This window comes from Trachemys scripta, chromosome 7 (assembly GCF_013100865.1).
Source record: "Trachemys scripta elegans isolate TJP31775 chromosome 7, CAS_Tse_1.0, whole genome shotgun sequence".
NCBI classification, from domain to species: domain Eukaryota; kingdom Metazoa; phylum Chordata; order Testudines; family Emydidae; genus Trachemys; species Trachemys scripta.
Genome location: NC_048304.1, coordinates 99,276,066 through 99,303,387, shown reverse-complemented (window position 1 = coordinate 99,303,387; position 27,322 = coordinate 99,276,066). Strand labels below are relative to the sequence as shown.

The 27,322-nt window shown below is 40.2% G+C and overlaps 1 protein-coding gene across 4 annotated transcripts in view; it reads right to left on the bottom strand.

The window, feature by feature from the left end:
* STK32C (serine/threonine kinase 32C) overlaps nt 1-27,322 on the bottom strand; it is a 233,122-nt gene that overhangs the window by 87,389 nt on the left and 118,411 nt on the right. For all 4 annotated transcript variants that reach the window (XM_034775989.1, XM_034775990.1, XM_034775987.1 and 1 more), the window contains one exon: nt 10,523-10,578. In XM_034775989.1, coding sequence (XP_034631880.1) covers nt 10,523-10,578 — 56 coding nt within the window. The remainder of the gene's footprint in view (nt 1-10,522; nt 10,579-27,322) is intronic.

The following is a 27,322-nucleotide window of genomic DNA, read 5'->3' as shown; positions in this document are numbered from 1 at the left end:
GGGTCTAACTACCGGACCAGTGGAGCAGCCATCTTGGAGGTATTCTCCAGGATAGGCCCTGTTGGATGCTCCAACTGATTGGGAAAAATCCAGTCTCGGGGCCTGTCTACACTTATGGCACTGCAGCGGCACAGCTGTGCCTCTGTAGTGCTTAGTGAAGATGCTACCTAGGCAGCCAGGAGGGCGTCTCCCGTCGGCATATGTACTCCACCTCCCCCAGAAGCGGTAGTAATGTCGATGGGAGAACCTCCTGTCAACCTAGCACTGTCTATACCGGGGGTTAGGTCGGTATAACTGTGCCGCTCAGGGGTGTGACATAAAGTGATACTTCACACCCGGTGCCTGAAATAAAGAAACTAGTGAGCAATAAGGTAATTGGACCCTAACACCCACAAGGGAAGGCAAAGACTTTTTAAAACCCTCTTTTCCACCAAGAGGAGAGAACACAGACTAACATAGAGGAGCATCTGGATTTATTAGAAGAATGTAAGTTGGTTCTGTACTGTTCCTGTAACTTAAGCGAGAAGCCTATGTAACTTAGCTTGTGGCAAAGTATAGAGTTATTCATGTACGCTGTTTATTGTTTTAAAATTCTTTTTTCTCTCATGCTTTGTTCTAATTGCTAAATAAAAATACCTGTTGTTCATTGTCACTGGTCACAGATTCCCAAGGGGAGGAAACGCAGGTGCCTGAAAGCACCTGGGAGTGCAAGGTGATAATGGTTGGTTGACACAGGGTAGTGGACTTGGATACCAGTCTAAGAGTGAAAGAATTGCAAGATTCCACCTTGCGGCAGATGAGGGAAAGAGACCTAATTCCTGAGGAGGTGCTCTTAGAAAGACTAGGAAGGGGACCGAGGTGCAAATTTTGATCTGCATCTCAAAATGAAACGTATGCACTTGATTTCTTAGAATGACAAAGGGGATCAGATAGTTTCAACAGCCTACAGGTGAGGGAAGTTTTCAAGTACATGGTATTCTACAATTGTAAATATGGTTGCTCTAACTCACAGAGGTGTGTGGGTTATAAAATGTCTGCCAACTGCCTTTTCCCAAAGACAGCACTTAAACTAAGTGAAATGGGCAAGCTGCTCTCCAGATATTAATGAATTTAATTTCATGCCTGTATTTATAGCAATGTAACTATCTTCTCTGTCACAACTCTCACATAATTGCTTCTATTTGTATTTGTCATCCTGGATAACTCCTCTCAGTTTCCCTATAGATAACACTTCTCCAACTGCTAAACTTAGTGCATTAAAAAGCAGGATTTTTTTTTCAAACTCCCTCTCAAGGGACCCTGTCCATTATAAAAATCTTTTTACTGTGCCAATTTCCATTGTATCATAATGTAGGCTAAAAATTATAGAAATAACCATCTGGATTTTAAAAAAAGGGGAACGAAAGAAAGAAAGAAATGTTCCCACATCCATGTGAAGACTGTCCATGAATGGTCCTCTATTATAAAGATATGTTTGTTCTCTCTGTAAATATTTCATTTCAATACTGTTCCTCATTCCATGTGATTTAGCCTCATGCTTCCAGCAACCGACAGGGCGAGACTTCAATGTGTGTTGAGGAACTCCTGATACATTTTCCTTTCTTCCACAGCAGTAAATTCAAAGTAAAAAAAGATAAATTTCCCAGAGCCTAGGCCACTCTTTTTCCATTTAAAATAAAGGAAGAGGCATAGGCTGGTTCTGACTGGCTAAGGGAGCTTGCATAAAGGGAATGCAGAGGAAAGAATAAATTAATCTTCAGAATGTTTTCCCCACTGGTCTGGTATTAGGGAATATAAAACAGAGCCAGATTTTTAAAAGTATTCAGGTGCCATATGATGCAGAGAGGCACCTAATGGGCTTTTCAAAAGCACCCAGATGCCTAGCTCCCAATGAGACTTGGGTGCCTAGGTGCTTCGGAAAATCCCACCAGGTGCCATCTGCATCTCAAGGCACCTAAATATCTCTACAAATCTTAGGAAACTCACCACTTCCCAGGTGGACATCATCTGGGGAGTAGCTTGATTTCCAGTTTTGGAGAGGCTATGCAGGGAGGCTCTGAACCTTTTGGCACTGCACAGCAGTGCTCTGTTATGCCTCTCTTCAAAGCAGTATGGATGGATAATTGGTACTGGATCACAGGCAAGCCAGGGAATGACATGGCTCATGGATCTGCAACTACTCCCCCAAAACCAAATCTACAGAAAGTATGAATGCAGGGGCAGTGGCTGCCATAACAGCCCATGTTGCACCATACACAATTCTATTTCTCGCGTAGTCCATCGGTACGACGATGACATTTCCATACTATCTCTTTTTGTGGATTCTGGAGTGAGCCTGAGTCCAAAGCATGATGCGCCTGGTCATGAGCAGATTGGGCAGACAAAGTCACTGGTGAGCGTCTTGGTAGCTATAGCAGTGGGATGACACTTTTCCTTTGCGGCTAACAGTCGATTATTTCTGTCCTCTTCAAAGGCTTGGAAAGTTCTGAGTGTTGTATGTTGCCAGGCTAATCTATTTGATGCAGCCTTCTCAAGATCATCCAGTTTTATTGTACCAAAGTGTGTGCTACTCTTGATGCTGTCCTTGTAGCGCTTTCTGGGGCAGCTTTAATTCCGGTGTCCTTGTGTCAATTCTCTCTATAAAGTTTTTCTGGGGAGTCGATGTTCAGACATCCTAATGATGTGTCCAACCCAGCAGCATGGCCTCAATGCTTGTGGCATTTGACTTTTGGAGAACCTCCAGGTTGATAATTTTGTTTTGCCAGCGGATCCCAATAATGATGCACAAAGTCCGCATATGGAAGGCCTCTAGCTGTTTGATACGCCATTTGTATGGTGTCCAGGTCTCACTGAGAGATGTGAGCACAAAAGCATTGTAAAGTTTTGTTTTTGTTGAGAGGGTTATGTTGTGGGATTTCAGGACTTTTCTGTGTAGCTTTCTGTGACTGAGAAGCTTTCTGTATCCCGTTCGTGATCTCTTTGTCAAGAGAGCCATCATTGGAGATGTTGTTGCCGAGACAGGTAAAATTGTCAATTTGCTTTAGTTGGATTCCACTAATGGTTATGCTAGGGGTTATGGCATGGAGTGGTGTATTTACATGTAATACAGATATTAGTAGTTTCCCATTCCTGCAAGGGCTCACTGTCTCATATTCAATTCTAACAATCCTTTCATTGGTACCACTGTATTTACTTACTCTGAAGGTGGTGTCTGAACGCCAATCTGCTCAGAAGAGAGTCTGTGAGAAAGAAATCGATTTGGTATACATCTGCTACGTAAAAAGTATTATGCATATTTTAAAAGAATGTAATTTAGGCTATTTTTGTTATTTAAAAATCTATGACAAGACACATTGTAAATTTAAATATGCCGATTTCAGTAAATATGACCTTATGCATGATCACGGATCAACTCATAGTACCATAGTACAACTAAACTCATCCTCAGCAAATATCACAAAGGTCACAAGAATGAACACATTTGACCTAGGTATATCAGGTCCTCCACTCTTCAAAAGAAGGGACATTTTTGGGCCCCCCGTGTGCTTCGCCCAAAACAAACAGCCCTTGCACTGAAGAGCTCACAGTCTCCAGAGAAAGAGACAAAGGCTGAGAGGAGAAGCAGAGGCACTGAGGGGTGAAGTAACTTGCCCAAAGTTGCACAGGTTAGTAACAGAACTGGAAACAGAGCACAGGTCATCAGATGCCCAGCTCAAGGTCCTATCACTAGACAATACTGCCTCACATGATGTCTCATGAACTGAAGCACAGTTCACATATTAGCACATGGATTGCATAAAATACAGACATAGTTAAAAAAAATAAGTATAATGAGATCACTTTTTAAATATCAGATCTAAGGGGTGGGTAGTTCTGCAAGGTACATAAATACATATTAGTACTGAAAGATATTTTCACGTAAAATAGCTTTGCTCTGTACCTTGGGCAATTCAGCATATTGAAATAATTATTACGAAAGATGACATATGAATCAACACCGCATGTTGTTAAAAATACATATAAAACTCTGATGACTGATATGCTACTCTAGGTTTGACTTATTTTTCCTTTCAACAAGGAAAGCTAAAAAAGGAAGCTCCTATGAGTCGCTCCACAAAAGTTAAAGTGGTATCGTCTGGGGATAACATTTTTATTTTATTTTATTACATTTTAAGTATGATTAATTACTTTTACAATGTTTAGTGTCACTGCATGTCAGAATCAAACTCTGTTTCTTTGGAGGGGGCTAGATTCAGAACAGAGGATGAGGTCTCCTCATGTGAACTGTGCCTAAGAGCTAGACATGATTCTTTCCCCCCACTAGGGCAGTTACAATGTACATGAAAGAGTGTAGCGAGTATGTGGTCATGCAAGCCTGGTGCATGACGAATCATGTGTGTAATAAGGAAACACACAGTAACAAAGGTTAATGTTGCACTGATGGCTTCCCAGCCCAAAACAGATGGAAGATTCATGCTTCCCAGTATCCCCAAGTCTTTTTCCACTCCGCGTCACCCGTAAACTCTTTAATTATTTTAAATTAAGCCCTTTTCTTCCTCCCACCAACAATAACTAAATCTTTTGCCTTTTTCCCCATGCTGCTCCTGTATGTATGTATCACTTGGGTTAAGAATTCATGTTAGTTCTCATATAAGTTGATTGCAAATCACAGGATAGGAAACTGACCTTGAAATAACAGATTGACCTCCCTCCCCAATTTCTTTTCTCTCTGTGATACTGACCCTCCCCTCCACTTTAAAATGATTGTTATGTAATTTTGTAGCTTGAGTGTTTTTCCCTCCCCTATTTTCTGCCTTGACTGCATTAATAAGTACCTTGAATACACAGTACTTCTTAACATTTTTCATTAGTTCCTTTAACTTCTCTAGTCAGTAAAAATCAACTTTTACTAATAACAGACTGGCCCACACTTTGCTGGTGGGAACCAATGCTGGCATATACTGGTGCCTGTCCCTGCAGATTTTGTTTCACTATCCCACATTTTGGGATGTTGAATTGAAAGGTTACACAGTCCTACTGGAAACAGAAGTCATACAATTAAGCCAAAGCCCATTCCATGACTCACAAATAGATTATATGTTGGGATCCTAACATTCCAAGATATTTGGAGCTTTTACTTTCATCTTTTGGATTATTTTTGGATTAGCAGAGCAATCATGTTTTTAATTTTAAATCCACTAATTAATGTCCAGGACTAGATGCATGCTTATCAAAAACACTTTAAAAAACCCATCAGCTGTGACCTAATTATGTTTTCGAAATAGACAACGCTCTTCCTTTCTGCTTCGCCTGGTTTCTTGGTGAAGAGTATTATAGCTGCATTTCCAACATATATTATTTAGTACATCTTCTTTTCACTGCTGCTCAGAGAACTGATGTCTAATTGTATTTTACCCACTCATTTTTGTCTCATTGCTACAAGATCCCAAACCTTTTCTTCAGTTTTCTGAACTGAATAATAGCCTTTTGGAGCCTCTGAACTGCAGCCTGGCTCCTTGATTTTCTATAGTACCCAGTATATTTACAACCAACTCAATAAACAAATGCGTTCATTCTATTAGCTGCTCAGAGCTGGTCTAGCCAAAGCATGGTCCTATTGGGTAAGTGAAACCTCTAGAGTTCTACAAAGCACCTCACAGCCACCATTCAACATGGTGCTCTCTCTTGATACAAGTGCAGAGATGCTTAGATCAAGATAGACCACTGTGTGTTGGTACTTGTAGGGCCAGACTTTGATCTCAGTTACACCAGTATAATTATGCAGTTAACTACACTATAGTGGGAGGAGTGATCCAGATTTCCACTGGGATAGCTGAGATCAGAATTTGGCCTCTAGCCTCTGAGGGTCATGTTGTATGTTGGAACTCATAATCTGCATGGGTTACACCTTCAAAAATGATCTGCTCCATTTAATGCAAATTACTAACGGTGCAGCCCTCATGCTCTAGGCAAGTTTTCAATGCAACCCTTTACTGGCAAAGTCTGGGTGCTCCCTGCCCAGAACACATTGCCCATGAAAAAAGCACTGAATGGAGAGAAACAGCTCCGTTCTCATTTCAGATACAAGGGCACACATCACTGAAAAATTCCCTAAGGAATGCAACCACACAGCGAAGCATGGCCTCACATCTGAGATTCAAACCATGTCTAAAATTTGTGTCATGACCTGAAAGTGAAAATCCAGAGTCACCTAGCTGTGAAAATTCCTGCCTGTGTAGTTCTTAAAGATAGTTTTAGTAACACTATCTGGTAAACAACATTGGGCCAGATTATTGGGTGTAGCATGGCTGCTTGCAGCAAACTGCTAATGTCATGTGGCGGTAAACCTGGCTCCAGGAGAGTCATCCCAGTACAGAAATGAACCTGCAATGGTATACAGTAATAATAGGTGTTTGTGTGCCATACTTCCTCCCTGTTACCAGCTTGTTGTTGTTATAATTATAATTATTATTATATTGTATTACCAGAGCAGCTAGGAGCCCCAGTCATGGACCAGGACCTCACTGTGCTAAGTGCTGAACAAACACACAACAAAGAAAACCAGCCTCTGCCTCTGCCCAGAAGAGCTTACAATCTAAGTAAAGCAGAGGGTGGCTACAGAAAAGGGGTGAATGTGATCTGGATGTTTCTATGTCACATTCTGTGGACATTAAGGCCAGCATGAATTGCAGTCTTACTGTACCTAGCCCTGGCAAGACTGCTATGCTGGGACCTACTAGAGGGGGCAGAGTAGGGCCAATTACATCAGCTCTTTGGTGCTTTTCCATCGGGGAATACTTCCATTGCCCATTGTGGGCTATATATACTGCTTTCACAAAAGCAAACTAAATTTGAAAGCTAAGGACACAATGCATCATTTACCACGGCAGCAGGCACTGATGTTAAGCTGGTCACAGCCTCCAGAATCAGTAAATTGCTCTAAAAGGAAAAATATCTGTTAGCAACGTTACTTGATGTGCTCTTTAGGGGCAGAACTGAAGATACTGCCAGAGCCTACAGATCTAAATCACTGTGCATCTTATAGGCTGCAAGGCAGACATTTTGTTCTGCCTAGTTCTCTACGCGAGATAACATGACAGAGTCATCAGAGGACATTTATAATACCTTTTATGATCAAGCAGGTATAAGTATTTCAGCACCTTCATATCTCTGATCTTTGGTAACAAATTGAGGGGCTACATTGCTTAATTTTGCACTTGTTACTATCACATACTAAGTGAAATCTAAATATAAAATCTATCTATTTAGCAATGCACCCTAAACACATCTTAAAATTAAAGGATGTTGTTCAAGAAATTCAGACCTTTACGGCCAAAGTAAATTGTAGGCCTCTCCTGTCACACTAAAAAAAAAAATCTCTTTATCTCAGTCATTTTGCCTTGATGGAAATTCTATTGTCGCTATGTCTATAGTAATTAAATAGTGAAGGAGGGTTATAGATACAACAATAAAACATTTATGCTTAAACTTCTCTGGCATAGTTTTATATGGCTAATAACAGGCTTTTTTCACTTTATATATCCTTAAATAATTAAGAAAATTACATTAAGTGTATCAGGTTAAGTCTGACAGGGGAGATTTTTAAAATATTAAATCTATTTTACTTAACACAAAGTAACTTCATATATTCTCAAAGACCATAATTAAATTTCAGCTATAATCACCCAAAAGCTTAAACAACCATAATAAAGTATATTTTTTCAAGATTGAGAAATGGAAGCTAATTAACAAGATTAAAATGCCTTGGTTGTAACATTAATAGGCACTCTTAACCTTCTGGACACTAATTTTCCCACTGTATGTTTGAGCAAGACATACTTTACATAAAACCTTGGTTAATTTATTTAGTTCTTTATTTGAAGAACTATTGAAGAATCACCTAAAGGTCCCAGCCCTGCTGTGCTAAACACTGTAACAAAAAGATGGTCCCTTCCCTGAAGAGTTTACAAAATAAGACAAGAGATAACAGGTGGATACAACAGGCGGATGCAACAGGCAGACTGCAGGAAACACAAGGTAACAGTAAGTCAAGTATGATCAATGTCATAAGCAGCAGTCACAGCACTTCAGCTGCCTAACCACTGAAAATTTCAGAGGACTTTCCCTTAATATTTTACAAATCTAGGGACAGATCCTCAACTGGTGTAAATTGACATAGGTCCATTGACTTCAAAGGAGTTATGACAACTTACACCATCAGAGGTTCTTCCCTCTACAGTTTTTTATTCATTCTCCAATGTTTGTAACACCACCTTAGAAACATGACATTTTACCTTTTCACGTTTATTATTTTCTGCTTGATACATTAATTATTTTTTAACCTACGATTGAAAACATGGCTGTTTTCATTTTAGAACAACCTCCTCTCTGACTTACATAATAATTCACTATGATGCTACATCATTACGAGCCCCCATCCCATGTAGACTCACAATGAATCCAGCAGGAGTCCATGTGAATGGATCCAGTACTTAGTGTGCCAGAATGATGGATTTGATAGCTCTCAGTGTTGGTCAATGGCCTGTTGCTGTGTATCCACAGAGGAAATACAAGATAATATTTTTGTTGGGAGACATTAAAATAGTGGCTGTTTTGTTTTGTTGGGTCGATACAACTTTTGTAATTTTTTGCAAGTTATGTCATGTCTCATCAAGGCAAGGGCTGTTCTTTTTCATTCCCAATTGCTTCCTCTGTCTTGTCACTCTGTAGATTTTAACTAGTTTTAAAGTACAGTTTTAAAAAACTGTATGAAAACATGGTCAGAGTGGCAAAATGAGACCCACGGGGCTTCGGGGAGAGAATCCCTCCCAGCTTTGCTTCTGTAGAGTTTCCTAACACCCAACCACATTACTGAAGCTTAGCAAGGAGGATAGCGCTTGGTACACATTGAGCATTATAGTTCTGGTTATCCACATATAGTACTTGCCCTATATTACAGAGCTCAGATACCATGGTAATAGGTAGGTACAAATAATGGGAGAACGACACTGATTGCCCAGCAGGTTTCATCTTAAAGGGCCATATTCTGATCCCTTTATTCACACTGAATAAAACGTAATTCTATTCCAAATAGTCTCAGTGAGTTCAATGGAGATATTCACGGAGTAAGGTGCTAACCAAAATGAGACAGTCAGAATCTGGCCCTCAGTATTTGATAAAAACAAAAAGAAAAAAATAACAGCTTCCTTGCCAGTACTCTGATTGTTTCCTAGGTTATTACTAGGAGCAGGTGAAGTTGGTGAAAACTGTGTTGCAGCATTCTTTGCTCATCTGTTATGTGCTTTGCAACAACTTTAACATTTCATATTTTGCAAAACTTCAAGGACCCATTTCCCTGCCCTCACTCATAAGACACCAGTTTGTGAAATTCACCTTTGGCACAAAGCTTCACACTTGCAAACTGTCATGTAGTGGTGCTGTGGTAGCCATATTTGGCAATTTTTCCAACGTGTTAAAACCACTGCTATTACTGCTACTTTTTCTCCTAATTGTTCGCAGATGCTTCAGTTGATCAGAGGAGATTTCAGAGGGCAGTTGCCCTTAGAATACGGTAAACTAAATGTGATGTAAGCAGCAGAAGAAATATGAAACAGAAGCACTGCAACAAGCTCCTGTCAGCTCAAAGTTAGAGGGTGGATGCCCTTAATGCAAGGACACACATATGGTGTACTTCATAGATGTGGTGAAAAATAAACTGAGCAGAACATAAATATCAAAGACAGAAGCACAGTGGCCAAAACGCATGTAATTCAGGCAACACCAGAAATGTAATAATTGTTCAGGAAAGAATGAACACACACACAATATTATTTTATAATTAATTTATATATCTTTTTCATCTATTTTGATGACAAAGATATATAAATTAGGAAACAAAGCAAGGATCAAATATTAGTGCCATTTTGATTTTTAAACATACCCCACACATATTTATTATTTCTCAAAAAAACAAACAAACAGCCCCCTTAACTAGAACTAGTTGCTCAGAGAAATGGAGACCAAATGGCTTCTGAGAACCCTCCTGATCACATGATGTCAGCTCACCCAATTAAGAAACCAGATCTCGTACCATGGAACTTATCATAGAAATGTAGGGCTGGAAGGTACCTTGAGAAGTTATCTACTCCAGCCTCCTGTACTGAGGCAGGACCAAGTATACCTAGATTATAATGACTAATCACAACCAACAAACCCAGCTTGGAAACAAAAAATACAATACATAGTTTTGCCATGACATTTTCAGTTATTCTAGTAGTTAAAAATGAATTGTGTGAAATCTGAAACTTAGCATCTCAAAAATGCTGCAAGTTTACAGATGTGCCAATGTCAGTGAAATATTTTCTTGACTAAAAATTTGCCCACCTCTTCTTACCACCCATCATACAAGAAAAAATTGCTTTCAGGATTATTATTCTTGCTACAATAAATAGTTTGTGAATAATTTGTTTTTAGTTACAATGCACCGTATTGAGCTCATGAATAAATTCAACTTCTAACTTACCTTGCCAAAGCTTCCCTTCCCGATTGCTCGGAGTATCTGGAAGTGGTCAAAATTCACTACAAAGTAAAAACAAAAGAGTTTTAGTTTCTCATTTCCAGATATTTTCCTACCAACTTCTTAAAAAAAAAACTTAAAAAGAAAAAAAAAGGAAAAGAGATGAGTAACTGATAAAAAAAAGTACATTTTGCCAGTTGGACAAGTTGTTGCCAAAAGATCAGTATGTTCCAGAGAAGATTTTTGTTTAAAAAAAAACAGTGGGGTGGGCCCTTTGTATCAGCTTTAAAATTAATTGCTTTATAGGGACTCAGTCCCCCTTAGCCTGCTTATGGCCAGAATCTTCTAGTTTCTGACTCCTGAAGTTCCTTTTAATCGTGGTCCCTGGATGTCTCATACTCTCTATCTACAAAAATAAAAGGATCCAGCTAGAACCCAACTCTGATACTCTGATAGTGAGCAATGCCTCACTCCATGAGGAGTTGATTTCAGTGACACTACATGTGGAGTATGGTATTGTTGGTGTCACTAGGCATAGCTACCAGGTAACTCGGGAGAGTGGAAGGCCAAAATTGCCGATGAAGCTCTTCTGCTCTGGGCCTACCTGAACCACAAAACTTCATCTTGTGAACTCTCACCTACTTCTGTGCTAACTGCTTACATGTTGAAGCAGAAATGTAAGGGTCGGCTTTTCTCTAGCATACAGCTGCTGTTTTGCTCAGACTGCTGTGAACAGGCCTTGCAAGGCCAAGAGATAAGCAGGCGAAGGGAAAGTTTCTAACATGCACACTGTGTACCTGCTGTAACTGTTGTCTGGAAGGGAGGGGTAAGGGAGTAACAGACAAAGGCTTGCACAGAAACAGCTTGGAATATAAAAGGGAAAATTTTATTTGTATGTGCTGCACTTGATTTGAGACATGCTGGTCTCCTAGTGCCATTTCAGAACTCTGAAATAAACTTGGCTTGCTTTCTCCCCTCGGTGTCTTTATTGGTGCCAAGCACACCGGGCAACGAACCCCTGTTTGCCATCTCGGGGCCCAGTTCTGGGCAGGCAACAGTATAGCATGGTATGGTATTCTGTGTTGGTATCACAGAATGTGTTGGACCATAGAGACTCTGACTGGCCTCTGAACAGTCCTTTACCAAGTCTTCTTTCTCAGCTGATGTTGTTTGACTTTCACCCACAAATTGCACTGAAAATGCTCTCTAGTATAGTTAGCAGTGTGCCTAATTTTTAAAAAATTGTAAATGTATATAGAGATTTTAAAAAACAACTAAAACTCAATTGATTTCAGGATAATGTCCATAGAGTATGAGGATAGGCACTTATAGACATGAATAGTAATATATAAATAACAGTTTGTTAAGTCACATACCAATATTAAACTGGTGTAACACAAGTAAAAAAAAATATACCCACAAAACACAAAAACTTAACCTATTACAAAAAGGGGACAGTGAATGAATGCATTCATGTATTAAAGGTTGTATGAGGGAGGGCTCAAGGACACAATACAAACAAGTCCCACTGCTAAAAATATCACAATGCTTTTGTAATCCATAGTTATAGATGGCTGCTGTTCTTGTATATGAAGAGTTTACTACTGTGCATGCAAGTGCTGCAGCCAGTTTGGCTATTACTTGCTCTATCAAGAAGCCAACACATTAAGGATGGGCCACTGATTTCTATTCTCTGGATTTCTGTATCCATCCATACTTTAGCTGCTAGTGATTCCAGAGACATAACGAAAAGTAATGGGGAGTGGTGAGAGTGTTAATCTAATACTTTAATTAAGTGCAATGTTGCTATGTCAGCAGCCATAGCAACTATAAAATTATGATTATTAAATTACTGCTGTGATCTAATCTCTCCAAAAATTAATCTCAAATGAAAGGTGCTATGTAGTCCTTCTGTCTACTTAAGTAATGATATATCTCCCAGTACCATAGATTTTGAATACTTCAATGACATTAACAGACATATTATCTCTGATGATGATGATGGTCACCTCAATTTCGAGGGCAATGTTGTCAATCATAGTTTTGTTCAAATGGGTCTTTGCATGACTCCATAGACCAATTCGGGAAGAACAACATTACTCCACTGGCCACGGAGCCATTTGCCTAGTTGTGTTGATTGCCCTGCACATTGTTTCTGTGCTGTGCTTCCTGCTGCTCCACGTGATTTTTCTCAAAGTTGTGGATACCCACCCTTATGGCGTGCTGCCACACAATATGATCAATCGACAGTTGCTCAAAGGTTGAATAGGAAATGTTCATCTTGCACAGATTTTCTTTCGGGGTGTATTTGAAGTATTTCATCTGACCTCCATGCTTACGATGGCTAGAGCTTAATTCAGAATATAAGACTTATTTTTATAGATGGGTCTCAGGCATTCGAATTACATGGCTAGTCCATCTCAACTGGGCACAGACCAAATGAGCCTCGATGCTGACCAAACCAGCTTTCACCAGAACTTCAGTGTTGGAAACCTGGACCTGCCATTTGATGTCCAGCAATCGTTGTAGGTGTTGCAAATAGAACCTCTCAAGCTTTTTAATGTGTCATTGAAAACAGGTCCATGTTTTACACCAGTAGAGCAATGTCATGAAGACATCATAGACTTTGTTTTTTGTCTGGATACAGATTCCATGTTGCTTCCAGATTAAGTGATAGAAGCGACCATATGTGGCACTGTCTTTCTTAATTCATGGTCAATTGTTGCTTCATTGTTCAACATGCTGTTGAAATAAGTAAACTGACAGCGTAGAGCGTGGTACCTTCCAGTCTAATTGACAGGTCTTGATAAAGTTGTTTAGGAGCTGGCTGGTATATAACCTCAGTTTTCATTCAGCTGATCGTGGGGCCCAAGTTATGAGGCACCGCAGCAAAGTAGTTTGCAAGATACAGAGTGCGCCATCAAGGCACAATCATCGGCATAGAGTAGTTCCTGGATCAATGTTCCTATCATCTTGGTGTTTGCATGTAAATGGGAAAAACTGAAGAGCCTACCAGTGCAGAAGTGTATAAAGACACCATGTGAAGCATCACAAAGGGCTTCCTCTAGCAATGCAGCAAAGAAAAGACCAAAATAGCTAGCAGCGAGGACACATCCCTGCTTCACCCCATTCATGATTGGAAATAGCTATGTTTGCACTAGCTCTTCCAGCCATGCCTTCATGGAATTGCTGAATGATGTTAATAAATTTGTCTGGACATCCAAATTTACTCAGCAATTTCCAGAGGGCAGTGCAGCTGACCATATCAAATGCCTTAGTTAGATTGAGAAACAAGATGTTGGTGCTATTCACAACATTTTTCCTGTAAATTGATGAATGATGAAAAGCATGTCATGAATCTTGCCAGCCATGGAGAGCAAAAAGGTACCATGGTAGTTACCATAGTCACTCTTTGAGCCTTTACACTAATAAATAGTGACAATGTTGATATCTTTCAGTTGTGACAGTATAACTTCATGTAAAAAGATTCATAGAGCTTGTCAATTGAGACAATTTCCTCCATGTTTGAAAACCTCAGCTGGAATGGCATTGGAACCAGGGGATTTATTATTTTTCATTACTTGAACAGCCATCAACACCTCAGCTTGTGTGGGTGGATAGGCAAGTGCAGTAGATGTAGGCAGTTTATGGACATTATCCAGCGACTCCTAACAGTAGATGAATGATTAAGTAGTTCGCTAAAATGTTCACACCACCATTGGTGGATGGCAATACGATCTGTGATGAGAGATTCATCATCAGCATTTGATAGTGGTACTAAGGCAGATTGATTAGACCCATACACGGCTTTGACCACCTCATAGAAACCTTTCAAGTCATGATTATCAGCAAGCGCCTGTAGTTCCTCTGCTCTACAGTCAAACCACATATTTTGCATTTGTTGGAGTCTGCGTTAGAGCGTTCTGCAAGCTGCCCTATTATCTGGCCTTTTTTGACCTAGAGTGCAGGTCAGCTAAGAGTGCTGCATTCTCTTATCACTTGACATCAAGGAGATTCAATATTTCAGGGCCATTATAATGGAACCAGCCTGCATGACAGCATTTCATATACCCAACACTATCTACAAAGATGTTAAAGATTGTGTCCCATGGGGATACCCATTCGGCAGATATGTCATCACTGAACACTGGATATTAATAAATGTATCATCACTACATGCCTGGGAGATGGAGAGGTATTACTATCCTCATTTTACCAATGGGGAACTGAGAGCCCAAGGTCACTCAGGAAGACTACGGAAGAGCCAGGAATTGAACCCAGATCTCTTGAGTCCCTGGCCAGTTCTTTAAACCAAATAAACATCTTTCCTTTCTGGGGCCCTGATCCAAAGCCCAGTGGCTGCAAAAGATTCTTGGATTAGGACCAAAATACAAAATATTGTTACAGGGCCCAATCCTGAGGTCCTCACTCAGCTCTTTCTCAGAAAAATACCCATTGACTTCAGTAGGATTTTGACAAATGAAAATGGATACATATTCTGGGCCAGACGCTGATTAGCCCTGGCCTCAGAGAAGTACTGAGAGAGAGAGGGAATCAGTCTCCCCTATAGCAGCATCTCCTCTTTGTGGGAGCCTGCAGCAGGCTCTCTGAAAGTCCATGGAATATCATCCTTCCTGGCAACCTGCTGGGATTCTATGGGAATGTTCACTAAGTTCTTAAATTAAATAATAAATAAATAGAGATATCCTATCTCCTAGAACTGGAAGGGACATTGAGTCAAGTCCAGCCCCCTGCCTTCACTAGCAGGACATAGTACTGATTTTGCCCTAGATCCCTAAGTGGGCCCCTCAAGGATTGAATTCACAACCCTGGGTTTAGCAGGCCAACACTCAAACCACTGAGCTATCCCTCCCTTCCCTTTGTGCTGTGAACCCCTTTTGTAAGCAAGGATCCAGGGTTTCTCAGCTAGAGGAAGCTCTGACCATGCTTCCAGGGAGCTGGGGAAGGCTCAGTACCAATGGACATGCCCAGAGCCACTATGAGGATGGCCTTGTGGATCCATGAGAGCAGCAGAATATGAAGTCTAGAACCTTGCTCCTTCTGCAGTGTGACAAACCCTAACTTTTGCAGGAGGGAATTTGGAGCCACAAGAGGAGAATATTGCTGAGTTACCTCCTTTCCTGCTCCCTTCCCATTAGACTTAGAGGGAACAGTCTGGCCCTGAGTAAGGACCCAATGATTTGATTTAGTATTAAATAGTAACATTTAATAAATATTCGAGTTGCAACACACAGCTAGACTACAGCTCTAAGAGCTAGCATATATTTCTGAGATGTTTTTGACAACCGATCTACATTTTTCACATACAGACAAAACTATTATATGAACCTCTGTCTATGAGAAATACATACACAAGATTAGATTAAAGTGAGCACATTTTAAGCACAGTAAATTTGTTTTCTTGGCAATTAAACTACAGGACATGGTTTCATGATCTGGGGAATTCCTAGGAAGTTTTATTCCTAAAGCAATATTATAGTTATTTATTACAAAGACCAAAATTCATATGTCTGAAACGGCATTGTTACATAAAAAGTCTTTTTTTTTTTTTTTTTTTTTTTTTTTTTTTTTTGGTATCCTTGACTACAAATGAGCTAAAAGCACATTTTAGTCCATAGTCAAGATATAACTTCAAATATGCACATCAACTACATATGCCCTTGAGCTAATCTGTAAAGAAATGTTGCATTTAATAAATTAAATATGAAGTATCCATTTACTTCAGGTACAACTGAAGTTCTATGAGTGGCTGCTTATTTTTCTTCAGTTCCACCAACTTCTTTTAGAACGAGCTAGGCAGCTGAGGTTCTAATAAGGTAAAAGCAAGTTGCAACTTTTTTTTTTAATGCACTTTTTTTGTGCACAATGCACAGTATTTCTAAAAATGACAACACAGTTCTACCGAATATGTGATTATCTCTGAAATAGAAATCCTAAACTTGCCTAGTACAATTATATATGCTCTGGAGATTTCACTTTTTTGCAAGTGACAAGAGAAAGCTGTCTTTCCCTAACCACTCGAATATCTTATTATTTTTGGATGATTTGTACTAGCCTGAGTCATATATAAATGCTAGTGAAGAATTCCATGACACATACTCCCAACAAGCAGGAAGATGACAGCTGTTGCCTATTCACAGGACCATATTCACCCACTACTTTGACTTCAGTGTGGCATAGTTTTGACAATCACAATCTGTAAGTACAATAATGGTTTGGCTTGAGGTTTCACTGAAGGAACCTAAAGGGGGAGGAGGGGGAACCTGAAAACTTTTATAAATTATAAATAAAATGGAATGTAGCAAAATAATCTAATGACATTCAATTGTTAATAAAATTGCCATCTTGTTTGGTTGAAATGCTCCAAGGGGTCCTTTGTCAGATTCTTATGAAACAACTAAGTTAATTATTCCTACTGACTTTCTGAAAGCTCATTTTCAGTATGTCCCTTTTAGTGAGCGGATGGTGGGTGGGGGATTGCTGGGCAGAAAGCAGTCCCTTTTGTCAGGAGAGACAAATATCCTCCCCTGGGAGTCTTCCTGGCATCAAATAACTAAGTATGATTCATAACTGAGGATAACATGCCGTGATTTTGATTTGTTTGGTTCAGATTGTTTGCTTTAAATTTCAAGGAATGCATGAAAAGCAGAACGGCAGTTTTTATGCTGCTGTAGAACTTCATTAAAACTCTCACTTCGCAATCCACCTGAAAAATTGATGTTCTCCCCCCACCCCCACAAAGATGTAAGAGTAGATGCTGCAGTGAGCTCTCTATTAACTAAGATTTCATTGTTTTATAAAATGTACTACAATATATTGTCAAGTACAGTGGATTTACAGCTCCACTTTGCCAGCAGCTAAAATTCATTTTATACCATTTCTTTCTTCTTTGTTTTTTTGCACATAATTTGTATGCAGGATTATTATGCGTCAAGTTACAATGTGCGCTCTTTTTAGTCCCTACGCCAGATATTTCAGAACTGTGTTTCTCCATAATTTTTATTTCTCTGTTTTATTCCGCAGTTATACAATACAACAGCTGAAAATGTGGCAAGGTAAAAATAAAGCATTGCCACCATGGTCCTACTAATGGACATATAAAAATACAAGGGTCTGATCTGAAGGCTTCATCAGGAACAGGATTGGGCCTCAAGTGTCTAGATAGAGATGAGCTTCAGCCCTGACTACAAAGCCCGGACTCTTGGGAAAAGTTCCAGCCCATATCTGGGTCTGGACACTGGACACTTATGTCTGGGTCAACCTAGGACAGCTGTCCACTGCTTGCATCACAGGATAGGGACGAGTTTACTTAAAGGATTGTGCCTCAGAGACGTAGAATCCCTTCCTAAGCAGTCTGGTGTTCTGGTAAAATGAGTGTGCTGCATACATTAGAATAGTGCAGCCTGCTTCCCCTGTGAAGGAAGGGGACAGAGCTATGGCTTCTCTGCTCCTCCCTGAGTTCAGTGACTGCAGTCATGATTGATCTTCAAGTAGGATGCACAAAGAGGGAAAGAGTAGCTTGGTGCATTTACAATAACCCATCCATGCACTTGCCCAATGGATCAGTTACAATCTATGACACTGGGCTGAGCCTTGCTACCATTTCCAAAGGCCCTAGAATTTTGGAAACATTCACGCTAGGATCAGATTTGAACTTGGCAGCTCGCACCCATATATAATTAGAATGTGACGAATCTTTCATGATGCAATGTCCAGTGAACATCATCTGGAAGGCTCTGGGAAGAGTGAAAGGAAATGAGGAAAGATTTAGTTGGGGATTGGTACTTCTTTGAGCAGGGGGTTGGACTAGATGACCTCCTGATGTCCCTTCCAATCCTGATATTCTATGATTCTATGATTCTAAGAAAACTCAGATCTTAAATATGGATTCATTTTTGTCAATATTTTGGTATATCTCAATGTATGCTTTGTAGGTAATGAGTCATTATATGCACAAAGCACTTAAAAATGCACTTTAAATGATCTAACATAATGTTTGGTACTTTCTCAAACCAATTATGCTATCTAGAAAGATAAGAAACGCTGCTAAGTATACATTTTTCTCCACTCACAAATAAAATAATTAAAATATATCTCACTGTAAAAAAAATCTTACTTTGTGCCAACAGCTGCCAATGCTCAAATACATGTGTGCAAATGTTTTCATGAATAAAGCTGCGTGCACACAAATGGAAGCCAGGATGAGAGTCATTTGGAAATTTGTCTCTAAATATCTCATCCCAATTTTCACACTGTCAAATTAAAAACCATATTGAAAAAAAATCTATCAGTTTCCAATCTACGTTACAGATAACACTACTGAAAATTAAAAATGGCAAAATTTTAAAGATCGTATATACATTTCACTGTTTGTATTATTAACTGTAAGCATTCTCTCAGTTTGAACAATGAAAACAAGCTAGTTGGATTAATTTTGGGGGACCGCCAATACCATAGTCAATATCATGTTCTGTCTACTTTGCCAGCACAAAGCTGCAATGATTGGGCTGTAAATAACATAGGGTGAGGTTCATCATTGTTTACAAAATGACTCATTCCTGTTCTATTAAAGAAATGGGAACAATCTATTGATTTTCGTTTTTGTAAAAACTTATCTTTACAAAATCTAAGTGCTGAACCAAATTTGACCTGACAGTGCCTCTTCAAAACTGTATTATGGCTAAATTCCTATTTGGATAATTGCACTTAGCCGGCAGTACTTACAGTATATTCGTCCAACAGTTGCAATTAGATACAATATTTTTGACATATTCTACTATAATGTTAAACAGCTGCTTAGTTCCACTCCACCAATGCTCTGCATTATACTAGGATGCAAATTGATTCCTGTATACAGAAAGTTTGTAAAGAGTTAGATAATTCTTCTGGCTGAAAAGCACTCAATAAAAAATTAAGGTATTATTATTTTATAATAGAAAATATGACTGACCAGCGTGACACCATCAAAGTTTCTTTTTTACAGAGAGAGTTCTGTATCTGGTAAAAAAAAGGTAAATTAATAGTTCTTTTCAACCTAGGATTATATTATATTATTACTGTTTGCTAACATAGTAAAAAAATCATTGGTATAACAAACCCAACATTGTAATTATTGATACAGAAACATTACTATATGGCCACAGTAAACGGAGAGGTCCTGCCAAAAATGTTAACAGTTTCTATTCATTGATAGAAAATTTACAGCTACAACTTAGAAGCAATTACCTGCTTCTATGTGGATCTCAAAAGGGGGCTGTTTCTCCAAAGCTTTGACCCATGCCAGTGGAAGAACACAGAGAGAAGACCAAGAATGAACCCAGATGGTGGATGGCTAATGGAAGAACTTATGAACAAGAGGTATAGGAATGAGATGAGAAGAGTCATGAAATAACTCAGAGATAATGGAAAGAGACAATGGCAGCCACAATGGATGCTGAAAGGTTGAGATAAGACTGAGAGGAATGAGGATGGTGTGAGCAGGGATGTTAGGAGAAATAGAGAATTGGCAAGGGATGCATGTGGAGAGACTGGAGGAAAATGTGAACTTCTGTGGAAGGAGAGAGAGAGAGACATTCGAGATCTGCAGAAATGTTACAAAAGAAAGTAGTGGGCCCACTAAAAAACTAGTGAAAGACTGAGGGAGGGGCTACAAAAGGATCAGGAAAGTATGTTAGTGAGCAGAGTATAAGGATTTCAAAGGGAGGAGCCTGGGAAAACAAAAGGATCAAGTAAAAGCCTGGCAGGAATGAAGAGTGAGCATGCCTAGAACAGAAGAGCTAGAAAACACCTTAAGTTGTGGAGAGAGAGGGGAGATTGGAGGTGACCTGAAAGGAGAAGGGTTTTGGAAGCATCCAACAGAGGTGGAGAAGAAGAGGGCCAGCAATGGAGCACCATCTGGAGAGGCCACTCTGAAAATAACAACATACACTTTGTGGTTACATGTTCGGCTGCATGTGTGTGTTTTCCCTGTGTGCTGCCCCAGCTTTGCACAGACAGCCGGCACAGCAGACCTTGAGCGAACCGCCCAATTACCACAAGATCTGTTAACGTTCGAAGGTACCAGGCCAGGTTTATTGTTGACAAAGCACGGTAATAGCACCTGACAACTCTATGAGGATGTATGCCCATAACAATGGACGCAGCTCAGTAAATGGTGGAACTTTCCATTCCATCCTCAGCTGGACAAAGATACTCCCTCTGAGATACATTTTTATACCCTGATACAAACAAGTTAGTACTGCCTCTGACATAGTTAGTTACTGCCCCCTGACGTGGCTAATTATTACCCATCTCCTTGACATGTTAGTTCAATCAAAACATCTCTATTATGTACTGTCATCCTGCCCTTATCTTTTAGGAGGGGTCAGTGTATTCCTGTTACCCTTGGGGAAAGTTTTTGTACCATCCTTAATATCGGAATGTTCTGGTACCACTTAATATCAGAATGTGTTTGCGTAAGTACTTTGTGCTTAGCACTTCTTAAAAATGTGTATTTCTGCATTATCAGCCCTTTTCTTGCCAAAGTCTGCAAGCAGGTCCTGCCTCATACCAGGCCTCTAATACACAAGAGCTTGTTTCTCAGGCTCTCTTCCTACTACACTCTCTAATTATCAGACTTTTGTTCTCCTCTCCCCTTCTTATAGGCTGGAAATTGTCTAATATACGGCCTTCATTTTTGTGTAACAGGGTGGCTCCACATTGTGTAAGAATCCCCTTGCTTTCTTTCATTTCACTTTCCTTTTATTTCTACCGAAAAAAAAAAAAGTATTAGAAATGCACATTGGGTTTTAGTCCACACTATCTAATGCTGTTCTGTTTTGCCCATTTGCATCCACAAAGAAAAAGAGATAGGTGAGACTAATGGAAGTACACTGTAGTCCGACTGACTGGCAATGTGAATGAGTATTAGCTGCCCAGGAATTCAGGGAATGCTGGCAGATAATAAAAGAAATTAAAGATATAATATGAACCACTTTAAGCACTAAGGAATCACACATACTATTAAAAATACAGCTGTGAAGTCATCTTAAAAGGAGTAAGTTATTGGTACTAGATAATGTTTGCATTGGCCCATGACCATTCCTAAGTAGTGCATGGCTATTAAAATCATCTGTTTTTTCAGTGAATGAAAATTGGAGCGCTACTAAATTGGATGAAAAGAACAAATACCTTTTCCACACAAGTTCTGTTTTACAAATTTTGCAAGTGCTATTTATGTGAGAAAAATTAAGCTTATTTGTGTTAGCATCCCAAAGAGGCAAATTAGCTATTCATTAGCAACTCAGTTGAGCTCCCAATAGGTGCAGTTTTTGAAAGCATTAAACGAGAAGTCAAAATTACACAATGCAATTTATATATGCCATGCAACTTTCACAACAATCACAAAAAAGAACATATCACACAAGAAGCTGAAAGTGGGAGGGTTTTGGTCAGAGTCAGTCTTACACCTTTTGTCAGGCTAACTGTGATGATGTAAGGATGTGATAATAGCCTAGCAGTGACCAAGCACCTAGGATTTATTCATGACCAGTTCTGTGGGGTAGCCAGAATGCAAAGTACTCACCAATGCCACTTGAGGGGAGCTGTAATGAAATGATGGAATAAAGGTCAAAGATCAGCATTCAGGATATCTTGGATTTTGAATGCTCTTAGATGCTGAGCTAAATTTTGTTTAGAAGAGTGTTGGGTCAGCTTCTCTGCAAATCTTTTTCAGGAAATGATACATTTTATGTCAGTACCACTTGCTCAATAGCCATTAGACTGACTTGTCTTTATACTTTGCTAGGAGAATTTTCCTACTTTTACTACAGTAGATGAATAGATCACTCCACTGGTCAGTTTCCTGAATGATTAGCCATCTTCTCCACACAAGTGATAAGCCACAGAGTTGAACAGATCCTCAGTTTGGTGTCCCAAACTCCCCCAGATCACAGGCAAGGAAAAAAGAAAAGGTTCCCTCCTTCCCAAAGAAGGTGGGTGATTTCACACCACGCAATGGTCATGTGGTGGTCACAGCAGAGACATGTTAGCACTTCCCCAGGAAAGGAAATAAATCAGTTCTAATGATAGTTAACAACTTAGATGCCAACAAATAGTGAATAGAGCTCAACACATGTAACTTTGGTGTCCAGATTATATAGTTAGTAGTATTAATTTAAAGGACACCTGCAAATGTATAAAAATAGTGGGTTAGAAATTAGTCCTGTCTACCAGTGTGAATTTCATCAGTCTAGGTCTACAACCTAGGTTGAAGTTCGCAGAAGGCAACTTCATGGTGACCTAGCCTGATTTCCAATGAGTTCAGGAATATAGCTGAGCTTTTGGCCCAAGCATGGGTTGCTTTTGGAACTGGAACTATTAGCACTTAGAACTTTTAGTATGTGACTCTTTATTCCTTTTCCTTAAAGAACCCCTTTCTAGAAGAGGTTATTGGTTTAAAACTATGGCATTTGGGAGCTTTCTATGATATTACTTGGAAGAATCTGTTCCGCAGTATGATCAGTACAAAGAAGGGTTTTGGAGACATTTTTTTCTCCAAACTGGCATGATACTCTGATGAAGATGTGATGGCTTGTTAGTATTATTTGGTTATAGTTCTATGGCTTGTATCTAGAGTGTTTATTCTGTAGAACGCAGCTGAATGCATGTATTTTGCTTTATTTTAAATACACTATTCTCAATCTACACATGGAGGTTACTATTCCTAATAATAATTATTACAGTAAAGCAAATAATAATGTTTTATGTTAGAATTTCATTGTTAAAATGCAATACTGTCAGAATGTGGTTTGTACTTTATAAAATGCTCCTTAATTGTGACTGTGTGTCACACTGAGAGTTAGGTTCTGTACTTAAACAAAAGCCACAGCAGATCTTAGGCACAACAACACCTCCTTCAAACTACATGCTGCATAGGGCCATAGGAAAAAGACCATGGCATTTGCTTACCATGGCATTATGCAAGACATGGGAGCAGAGGAGATAAGAGGCCTTGTACAAAATAGTAGCTAGTGATGACCCTTTTCTTGTTAATAAAGAAATATGTGGGGAGACAACTGACCACAGGGAGAAATTTGAGGCTCAAGAGAACACTGGGCCAATGGAAAAGAGAACAAGAGGGTAGGAGATGAGCGAGAAGGAAGGCATGAAACAACAGCTTAGAGGCATAAGTGAGAAGAAAGAGAGCAAGGGGACTCTCACAGGGTGGCACTGGCCCTTTTAGAGGGAGCCGGGTCAGTGCGGCTGTGACTCATTAGCTCACTCTGAGTTTAAAAGAGGGCATCTGGCCTTAGTGGGAGAGAAGATCTGGTGAGACAGAGAGAGCAGGAAAAGAGGGTAGGTGGGACCGGCCCGGGTCACTCAGGAAAAGAGGCAAGTGGGAGCTTCCAGACACCATGGTACTATGGAAGGTCCCTGAGGGAAGCTGTGGTTGGTTCCTGGGAGAAGGCTGAAAGTAGGAGAGCTGAACTAACACCACTGATACCAGTACCAGTTACATGGGCACAAATGCCAAGTAATGAGAGCAGAAACTGATATTTGATCCAGATTTTCAGTTGGTGTCAATTGGTGCACTGTGACACTTATTAACACCAGCTGAGAATCTGATCCCCATCAACCATCTGTAAATGTTTTATAAACGTAAAAGTAGCATTAAACTATGCCCACTTTTCTGCAGTTGGGTATTAAGGCTTGAGCTTTAGTTTTCTCTTTCATTCTGTGTTAAGCCTTACCAGGTCTGAGGTTTTATTGCATGTGATAGGTAAGGATTAAGATTGGAGCTTTGAGTATCCCACACTCTGTGTTACAGTTAAGTAAAATGTATTCTATAGCTACGGCTAGGTACTATGCTTAGAGCTTTACTTCTGTCAAGTATTAAGTTTTATGAGGCTTAATGTTTTTATACAGTTTTCTATAAAATGTAATTTATAAGATTAAACCAAGACAACGTGGGATGGAATAGGGACACTGGGAGACTCAGGCCATATCCTCAACTGGTGTGACATGGCCCCCACTTACTTCAATGGAGTTGTACTGATTTATACCAGGTGAGCACCTAACCCTCAGTGCTAAACTGAATTTCATCCTTTCACTGTCAGGATTTATTTTAAAAGAAGAAAAATAGGGCCTGATTTTTATTTACACTAAGGATCCTTTACTGTGCTCAGACAGCACAAACAGGCAGAAATGGTCCCATAAATACTGCTGTGTGGGCCCTTCCTATCTCAGGTACAGCTGGTGTTTTGGCTCTACATCATCCCTTAGGGCAAGGGTTGTCTCTTTGTTTTGTGTTTGTACAGCTCCTAGCACAATGGGGTCCTGGTCCATGACTAGTGCTTCAAGATGCTACGGTAATATAAATAAATAATTCCTGCCTGTGTATCCTAGCACGTGATGTGGCCTGAGTGCTCTGCCCTATGGCTGTTCTCTGCTTCCTAGGGCTACAGGAGCCACAAAAAAGCACAGCAAAAGTTAAAGCAGTCCTGAGGGTCTAACTTACACTGGGGTTTGGTAGGCCCCTCCTGGGCCCAGAATTTGGGGAGCACAAAGATGGTATAAAGCCACCTTAGCACCCCCACCCCTCAACTCCAGCTACAAGGAATAGAGTAACTTGGAATCAGGCTCTTACTGTTTATCTGAGGAAATAGGGGTGGCTGGGAACTGGAATTATTAGCACTAAGGAGCAAATCCTGACCTGCCTTTGTGGCCAAGGAGTGTTCTTCAGCAGTGCAACTAGTATGGAGCCACTATACAAGGGATTCAGGGCATGCAGAGATCCTCAGCTAGTATAAATCAATGTAGCTCCCCTGAAATCAGTGAGGTACACCAGCTGATAACCATTCAACTAATGCCTTTTCATTTGATGATGGTTTATGCTTTTCAGGGAGGGTGTGCTGAGAGCTTCTTTGCATTGACTGTGGTAATGCCTTCAGTCCCCTGCTGGTGTCATTGTTCTATATGGGCCTCCCTGGATACCAACTGCCGATGGGCAGCACTTACCTGCTACATGCTTTCTGCCACCCCGAGTGGTCTTAATGGCTTTCCTAAACACCTGCTACAATGCAACCTGGTTTGTTGGCAGACACAGGTACCTTTGATCTGCATGGGTTTCTTTCCTCAGCTGTTCAGATATTCTTTCCTGGCACACGTGGCAATAAAACACCTCTAAGAAATACTTCTGATAGGATGGAGAGAAGTTAAAGGTAAAATAGGTCATCCCTCAGTCCCTCCTACCTATGGTCAGCAAACATGAAGATAGAAATAGCTTAACACAATGTGAGGAGTGACCTTGAATTCTGCAGTGGTTATTTGGAATAGGTAAAAGGCACCCACTCTGAACTTCCAGGAACCCAGCCCACATGTCCCATCTGCTGACTCACATCCTCACTTTATGACTGATCCACCAAAGGAAGAACACTTCAATCTCTGCTGACAAGGAGCAGAGCCCCATCGGCAAGAGATAGGACAGTTGGCTGCAATCTCTCTAAAGAGGGGGTCTCTGGAAAAGAGTGTTTACAGTCTCCTATTCAGAGTAAAACAAGATCTGTTCTGGATATGAGTCCACTTGTTCTTAAGAACACCTCCAACTTTAAAGGGCAGGGGAATCAAATTGAAACTGTAAGGGGAAAGGTTTCAGAGTGGTAGCCATGTTAGTCTGTATCAGCAAAAACAACGAGGAATCCTTGTGCCACCTTAGAGACTAACAAATTTATTTGGGCATAAGCTTTCGTGGGCTTAGAACTCACTTAATCAGATGCATGGAATGGAAAATACAGGAGCTGGTATAAATACATGAAAAGATGAGATTTGCCTTACCAAGTGTGAGGCCAGTCTAATGAGACAATTCAATTGACAGCAGGATACCAAGGGAGGAAAAATAACTTCTGAAGTGGTAATGAGAGTGGCCCATTTCAGACAGTTGACAAGAAGCTGTGAGTAACAGTAGGGGGAAATTAGTGTTGGGGAAATTAGGTTTAGGTTTTGTAATGACCCAACTACTCCCAGTCTTTATTCAGGCCTAATAGGATGGTGTCCAGTTTGCAAATTAATTCCAGTTCTGCAGTTTCACGTTGAAGTCTGATTTTGAAGTTTTTTTGTTGAAGAATTGCCACACTCAGGTCTGCTTGAGTGTCCAGGGAGGTTGAAGTGTTCTTCTACTGGTTTTTGAATGTTATGATGTCAGATTTGTGTCCATTTATTCTTTTGCGTAGAGACTGTCCGGTTTGGCCAATGTACATGGCAGAGGGGCATTGCTGGCACATGATGGCATATATCACATTGGTAGATGTGCAGGTGAACGAGCCCCTGATGGTGTGGCTGACGTGGTTAGGTCCTATGATGGTGTCCCTTGAATAGATATGTGGACAGAGTTGGTATCGGGGTTTGTTGCAGGGTTTGGTTCCTGGGTTGGTGTTTTTGTTGTGTGGTGTGTGGTTGCTGGTGAGTATTTGCTTCAGGTTGGGGGACTGTCTAATCATACTCGGCTAGTACACCAAGTTAAAAGTGTAAACGGCCCAATCTGTAACAGCACCACTTTGGAAGCGAGAAGAAGGGATGCAGAGAGGAAAGCATGGCACTCTTACACCTCCTTGAAAGTTTCTTTGCATTTGAGACAAACCTAATGCTCTATGACTGGTGCAGATGCATGTTTCAGAAGAACCGAGACATTGGGCAGTCCCTCATTCATGGCAGAGATTATGTTGTGGTACAGAGAGTAAGAACCAATGTTTGAGAGGAACTGGATACTGAAGCAAAACACTTTGAGAGACCAAATTAACCAGATCTAAG